Genomic DNA, 7,911 nt, shown 5'->3' with positions numbered 1-7,911 from the left:
AACCGGCTGATATTCTCACCAAGCCTCTCCCGAGCCGACAGCACGATTACCTCAGTTCCAAGCTTCCGTTCGCTTCCGCTCAGCTCAGCTTGAGGGGGGATAATAACAGATAGTATTAAATAAATAGTATAAAATAATATTAGTATTTACTGTGTACTAATCCTAGTCCTATTAGGATTAGTACTCCTTAATTCTAGTCCTATTAGGATTAGTACTCCTTCCTATATCTCCTATATATATCTCCCATGTATTCCCTTAACACTTGAATACAATCAATATTCCTTCAGAGCTTATTCAGACGGAGCTAAAATTTTTATTTTTAAGTAACTTTGAAAATTGTAACTTAATTCTATCAATTCATAAATTGAGTTGGACCGATCCATAAATCTACTCATATTATTGACAATTTAATGTTTTTACTTAAAAAGGAAATTTTATTTTTTATTCACTCGCACCTAATACGAGAAAAGAAGTCAAAATCAAATATTGTGGAGTAACTTTTAGTTATTCAAAACGAAGAGGACAAGGACCTCATTAACACTATATATAATAGAGAAGAGTTGTGAAGAGAAATCACTTGTCCCACCATTGTGGTTTTTGTACCAATTCAAGTCAACTTTGGGAAATGTAATTATTCTTTGGCATTTCACTTATTTGTAATTAATTTTTATATATGTCGACTTGAAATTATAGTCATTTTACAAAAATTGAGAAAAGCATTATTGTATTTTTTTTCTTGAAATTTGTCTAACACTTAGGGGTCATTTGGTACAAAAATGAATAATGCAGGGATTAGTAATGTAGGGATTAGCAATGCAGGGATTAGTAATGCAGAAATTATTTTTATCAAGTGTTTGGTTCATTGTTTCTTATCTAATTTTGTGTGTGGTTTAAAAGTTTTTTTTTAAAACTTTCCAATTATACCCTAGAGTTATTATGAGATTTTGTATTTCATGTAATTGAGTCAAAGTAGATAATTAACGGAGAATATTATTTTTTTATAACATTTTTAACTAGTTAGGAGAATAAATTTTTTATTGTCATGTTCACTATTTTCTCACTTAAATTGTTTGAGAGTAAATAATTGTCATCTTAATAAATTAGAGTTAATAACTCAAAAGGTCACACAACTATAATGATTATAGAGAAAATTTATTGAACTTTGTTTTGTATCAATAAATTTTAAAAAACTCTTTATCATAAAATAAAATAAGAATATAAAAAAATAAATTAAACTATTTTTATACTCGAGATGTGTGTGTATATATATATACACACACACTCTTGTTTTAGACTACTTGTGTAATGTTTAATGAACTTTCATTAAGAGACAATATTTTACTTATGAATTGTTCTTAAATTCATACATCAACATTAACATATTAGTCGGATTATAACATTTTATATTAATAATAAATAGATTAAGTAATTCATATTTTAGAAACAAAAAATTATATCTAAATAATAAAATTTGTAAGCTAATTTATTTAAATAACTTTATTAGTATAAATATAAAATATAAAATCAAAAAAATAAATAAAATATTAAAAGGATTTGAGGGATATTTTTGTCTTTACCTAGAATAGTCCCATGGTATTAGAGCTAATACTCCAAATGGAAGGTATTAGTAATACATCACATAATACCATGTAGGATGTATTAACTAATCAATGGATTATTTATACAGAGGCTCACATTCCCACCAAACACAATATTAAATTATACCACATCTAATACATGAATTATTTTTTTCAATACAGCCTATCAAACGCCCCCTTAAGCTCTTAGAAGAAATAATGAAAGTTTTATTTTGAAAAAACTTATAGAAAGATAATTTAATCATATACTAACTTTATATCTTATATTATTTAATATTATTGTAATCAATTATGTTAAATGAATCTTAGTTTTCAACGAGGGGAACATGATGGAGCGTCTAAAAAGTAAATTGTCTTTTTAAAGAGTCCCATTAGTCAAAAAAATAAAATAAAATGTCCACTTTAATTAAATTCATAAGTAGTATAGTTGGTTACAGTTCAATTAGTTATGAGAAATATAGCACCATATGCATCTCCCAGGTTGTGTCAAACTCACCAATAATGAAAATTTCCTCACATGGCCTTGATGGTTTTTGTGCTCCACCTTAGTCCTTTTTTGGGTTGGTTTCTCTTTATTCGTTTTGATGTCTGATTAATTTAAATTTATATTATGTATGATTGAAATAGACATTTAGTTTCATCAACTATATTACATTTTTTGGTGATTTACCGTAGCACTTAGTGTTTTTAAAAATATTTTTGGGTGAGTTTTAAAGGCAAGTCTCGAGAAGGGACATATCAAAAACGCTCTGAGGCGTAAATTAAAAACGTTAATTTATAAGCCTCAATTTCTGAATTTGGGGCGTAAGCCTCGAGCGTAAAATCATAAGCATGAGACGTAAAAACATGTATGCCCTGGACGTTAATTTATTTTTTAAATTTTTTTTACTTTAATCATATTTTTTTTATTATTAGTGTAAATGTGTAATGATATTTCTTAATTACTAATTATAATTATTTTTTCTTCATTAATGGCTATTAATCCCTATCTTTATTAAAATTTATTTGGAAAATAATTGAAGTGTTATTTTTACTTACTTAATAATATAAATTAGAAAATTAGATATACATGATACTATGTCCCACAGATTCATAGAACTTACGCCTATGTCTCAAAGCTTACGTTTCATCATATACGATATAAAACGTGATATATATAACACTATGTCCCACAGATCCATAGAACTTACGCTCTATGTCTCAAAGCTTACATTTCATCATGTACGATATAAAACGTCCCGACTTACGTTTTCGCCTTTTTAAGACACTGGACTAGCACTACATAATCGGCTCAAATGAGGAGTCAATATTAAGCCAAGAAACGATCATTAGTTGGATTTGCACGCAAAGCATTGTGCTTTTATGATCAATCTCTTGGCCCTCAACGTATTTTTAATAATCACATCTTTGAATATTTTATGGAGTATTTATTTTTCTCTCTTTTTATAAAAAAATAACGTAGTTTAATTGGATATTAAATTTAAGGAAATAATTTTAAAAATTCAATCTTATAGTTTTAAATTTAAGTTATGATAAATATATCAAAATATCCTTAAATCTTTTTATCTTAAATATGTCACATAAAAAATTAAACTAAAATGTTAGCAAAAAAAAGGAGACTAAAAAGAAGCAGTCTATTCTGTATAATAGAGAGGAAGTATTTCTTTCGTCTCAATTTAATTGTTAATTTTTATTTTATAAAATCAAAATAAAATTAATATTTTTTCTTAAAATTAATATGAGATGTTCTCAAAGTTAATACTCCTTTTTCCCTAATCATTTGTCCACTTTAGATTGATATACCTATTAAGAAAATAATTAATGACACAATGAGTTTACCATTTTATACCATTATTAATTATGAAGTGGATGAAAAGTTTTACATTTTTCGAAATAATTAGTTATATAGTTGAGGGTATAATAGGTAAAAAAAATTATCCTTTCTTGATTTGTCAAAATAGACAAGTAATTAGGAACAATTATAAAAGAAAAAGTAGACAATTAATTAGAAATATAGAAAGCATAAGAATTCGAAGAGTTACAAGTTCCACAAGTAATAATTATTGATTGATGTTATACGACTGCTCAAGTTCTATTTACTATTTGTATTGGGAGGTCAGAAATATTTTTTTTGAGAAAAAAAATACTTTTCTTGAAAAATGAAGTATTTAACAAATTAGTTAAAATACTTTTAAATGAAAGCAAAAACAATTTTTGATAAACTGTTAGAAAGAAACTAAAAAATTCAATATTTTAAAAGCAGAAACCAAAAATCAATAAAGAAAGCTAAAAACAATTATATTTGACTTTTTAAGAAACATATATAAATAAATGATAAATATAATAACTAATAGGAGACGAAAAACGTATTTTCTATCAAATACTTACGGGTCAATTTTATCCATTAAGATTTAGCTATATTGGAAAAAAGTTACTCCTATCTTTATTAGTCCTATTAACATTTTGAACAATAATATTTTATAATTTCTACATATTTCATTGATCACTAAATTAAATATTTAAAATCATATTTTAGTCCTCAAATTTTAAGTCGGTTACCAAAATTTTAAATTCTACACTAGTAAAACAAATCCTTTTAATAATACATTCATAAAACAAATCCTTTTAATAATACATTCAATAGTCAATACTCTTCGAAGTATATTCTTCTTGAAAAATAGATTCAAAAATTTTAAAATACAAAGAGACCGCATAAAACAGTATTTTAAAAAACAAAATTAAACATGGCAAGCTGTTGTATTCAAATTAAATTTTAAAAGTAATTAATGGTAGTAGTAGAATTTAAGTATAATTAGTTATATTCAAATAAAAAGAAACGTGGCATGGACACCATTGGGAAAGACTTGGCAAGGTAAGTAAACCAATTATAAAACTAATGTGTCAAAGTCATAATTCTAAGGTCAAATGCTTCTTTGGCATTCAAATATTAGTCTTAAACATTAGATGGCATGTGAAATCAAATAATATGTCTTCACGTTGAATTTAAATAAAATACTATATCGAGTAAAATCAAATATAATAAAAAAAGCGAAATAAAAAAGACTTTCTTCTATAGGTTGTAAGAAGCCTTGATCATTTGTCCGATAAGAATTAGGCATCCAAAAGAAGTCTCGTTTCCCTGCCTTACAATGGGAAACGGTCATAATGATTCTCAGCTCAACAATCAATCTTGAATCATATCGATTTGTCCCAATTAGATTCAAGTGGGGCGTCAGAGCATAGGCACATGCTATTAGATAACTTTTCGATATTTAAATATGTCATTGTTTTATATTAAGACGATAAATTCAATTTTTGATTCTAGAAAAGAAGATTTTACAGATAATAGAAAGCATAAAAAGTTTCAAGAAGCCAAAATCTCCACCCCACCTTCACCCACCACCACCATCCACCCTTGTACTATCCATTTCCTGTCTAAAAAATTACTTGTAAAAAAGTATTTTAATTTAAAGAAAATGAAATTAATCGACCTTAGTTTGTTTGTCTTTTAACCTCTTTTCACAATTCAACTATAAACAAAATGACCTTTTTTTTAGAAAATAATAATCGTAAACAATTTTTATACTATCATGTCATATTTATATGGATAAAATTTGAATTTTATCACTTTTTCTGTTTGTCAGAGATGTTAATAAAAATCATGTGTCCGCACGATTAGAAAAACATACAAGTTCTTTATTAATAAATGTAATAGATTATATCATAAAAGATGTATCACATCAATCAAAGAAAGCAATAATCTACTAAGAGGATAAATTTTTAAAAAAATTGTTGTTTGAGATGAAATTAAAACAAATCTAATTAGTAAAAAGGTTAAAAACAATAAAAGTTGAAACTTATAATTAAGTATGATATGATATGAATTATTAAAATGCTATCTTTCCACACAAAATATTTATTAATGATACTGAGAATCCACTCCAACCTTAGCTTTGGAGTGAATTTTCAAGATCATGATATTATTTTTTTCATGTGCTATCAAGTATGATTGCTTGCCTTAATATTTTCTCATGGACCCATATTTAAGTCTTCACATTCACATTATGAATCCATTAAACACCATTATAAATAAAATATATTATGATCTTACCTAGCCTTCTACATTAAGCTTAGTAGCAATCATTAGTTGGTTTATTATTAATTCATTCACATATGCTTCGTCATCTCTTTCTAAGGACGGAGTCATCAGAAAATTACATTATTTTATGTTAAAATCTTTTTTTTGTATATTAACTTTTTTCATATTTTGAACGACATCTTGACTGTATCTCTGGGCCCTTTAAGTTATAAATCTCCCTAAAAAGAGTTAAAAAATGGTTAGTGGAAGGAGTTAAATGTAGCTTTCAAGATTATTCTTTAGAAAGAATTGATGCAAATTCCTTAAGAAACCGTGTCTTCAAAATTAAATTAACAGTTGTCCATTTATACTTATCTTAAAGAAAAATAGTATTCCAAATTCTCAATCAACCAATGCCGTCATCTCCAAAAAAAGGATGATCCAAAAGTATTGGATGAGAATAGAATGCCAAAAGCAAAGAACAAAAAAAAAAGTAACTTGAAACACTAAACACAAATTCATTATATTAATACAAATTAAATATTATAATTAAAATTAATAATTTATAAATCACACAAAAATAATTATACTGGTGCGCAAAGAACAAAGTGGATGACATTAAGTAGCGTCTAAATATTTAATTATACAATTAAATTAAATATTTGCCAAATTAAAAAATTATAATTTCTAGCTCACCCACCACCTGATTTCATTAGACTATCTAAGCTAGCTAATTTTATTTAAAAAATTTTTATATTGGAAATAAAAGGAAGGCGAGATTATAAAGTGAAAAATTGAATTATAATAAGGTAATAGTTCAAATAATTAATCAACTGAGCTATTAAAATCTCGATTTGATGATAATGAAGTACTAAAAGAAGCAAAAAAAACAACAAAAACTCAGAACTATTTTATTATATCATTCAATTTTCGTCATCGTCTTTCACAACAATTATGTATGTATATGAACATCTTGAGAAACAGCAAAAAAAAAAAAAAAAAAATTCAAAAACAAGCAAAAATTCGAGTCAAAAAGTAGTTATAATACACAATAATTGATAATAAAAACGAAGAACAAATCATGCTTTAAAGCACCATGGATTGTTGTGAGTATGGTGGTGTTGAGAGGTAGTTTCCTTATGAATTATCCCTTGAACATGTCGAAATTCTTCGACATGACAAGGGATATTAATAGGTCCATTATGATCAAATCCATATTCATCTTCTGATTCTTTCAACAGCTGCATAAACAGGGGATGATTTATGTATATCACTGGGATCACAAACCTCTGTTGCTCTTCACCTTGTCCTACTGTTATCGCCAAACATCCTTTTGGTATGTTCTTCAATTCTCTTTTTCCGTGATGGAGATGAAAATGGATATGAGGGACGTGAAAATGGAAATTCGAATGATGATTATGGCCCATTCTTTTATTTTTTTTTGTGTGTTTCGAAAAAACAAACAAACAGAGTATATATATAGGGAGAATGAGGTTGTTATAAGAAAACAGTAGAGAAAGGCCAAGGATCAGAAGCCGAGATGGCAAGTTTGAAGAGAGTAAAAGAAGAATCTGTTAGAGATTTTGGGATATTGCTCATCATCTACTGCATAAATCTGATGTATATTTTTGAAAATTTTGAGATGGAATTGAGGGTTTTGTAAGAGCCAGACAAGTCTATTTATATACAGGGGAAGAGGAATACTAGTATTCTTCAACTATAAAATAAAATTAGCTGAAATGGTCAAGAGAAAAATTGTTACAGAGTAAATGCTTGGCTCCATCTGTTTTTTCTTTTTCTTTTTTTTACAAAAAGGCATAACTATTTCTAGATTATGACTAAAATCTCAGACACACATCTCGATTATAATTTTGTATACTTTTGAGTTTATGTGATATATTTCATGACTCCACACAGTTGACGCGCGTGAGAGATATTTAAACCTCATGTAAACCAAAAAGTATTCAAAATTACAAAATAAATTGGTTTGGGAGGTAATAAAATCTCAATCTAATTAATGGGTAAAGCTTACACACACCGAGTGTTTACACCAATTCAATACATGCACGTCACGTGTTTAAATTTATAGTTCATTTTACTCAATCTTAATTAATTAACGTGTGTTTTACTTTATTAAATCACATAATAATAAATTTTAATATAAACAACCAGTACGAATAATTTTTTTTTTTAAAATTAAGTTATATCTCAAAAATTCGAGTATAATCTAAAAAT

General features: G+C 26.7%; 1 protein-coding gene across 1 annotated transcript; it reads right to left on the bottom strand.

The window, feature by feature from the left end:
* Positions 1-6,566: 6,566 nt before the first annotated feature.
* LOC107022544 (auxin-responsive protein SAUR32-like) lies at positions 6,567-7,393 on the bottom strand. The gene has a single exon (XM_015223134.2). It carries the CDS (start codon positions 7,101-7,103, stop codon positions 6,756-6,758), a length of 348 nt encoding a protein of 115 aa, XP_015078620.1. The 5' UTR covers positions 7,104-7,393; the 3' UTR covers positions 6,567-6,755.
* Positions 7,394-7,911: the final 518 nt, after the last annotated feature.

This window comes from Solanum pennellii, chromosome 6 (genome assembly GCF_001406875.1).
Source record: "Solanum pennellii chromosome 6, SPENNV200".
Lineage (NCBI taxonomy): Eukaryota > Viridiplantae > Streptophyta > Magnoliopsida > Solanales > Solanaceae > Solanum > Solanum pennellii.
Note: the sequence above shows the minus strand (reverse complement) of the source record. Positions and strands in the feature narration are given on the sequence as shown.

Bases quoted from the DNA above. Each gene is read 5' to 3' on its own strand.
- LOC107022544 (XM_015223134.2), bottom strand. From the start codon at position 7,103: ATGGGCCATAATCATCATTCGAATTTCCATTTTCACGTCCCTCATATC.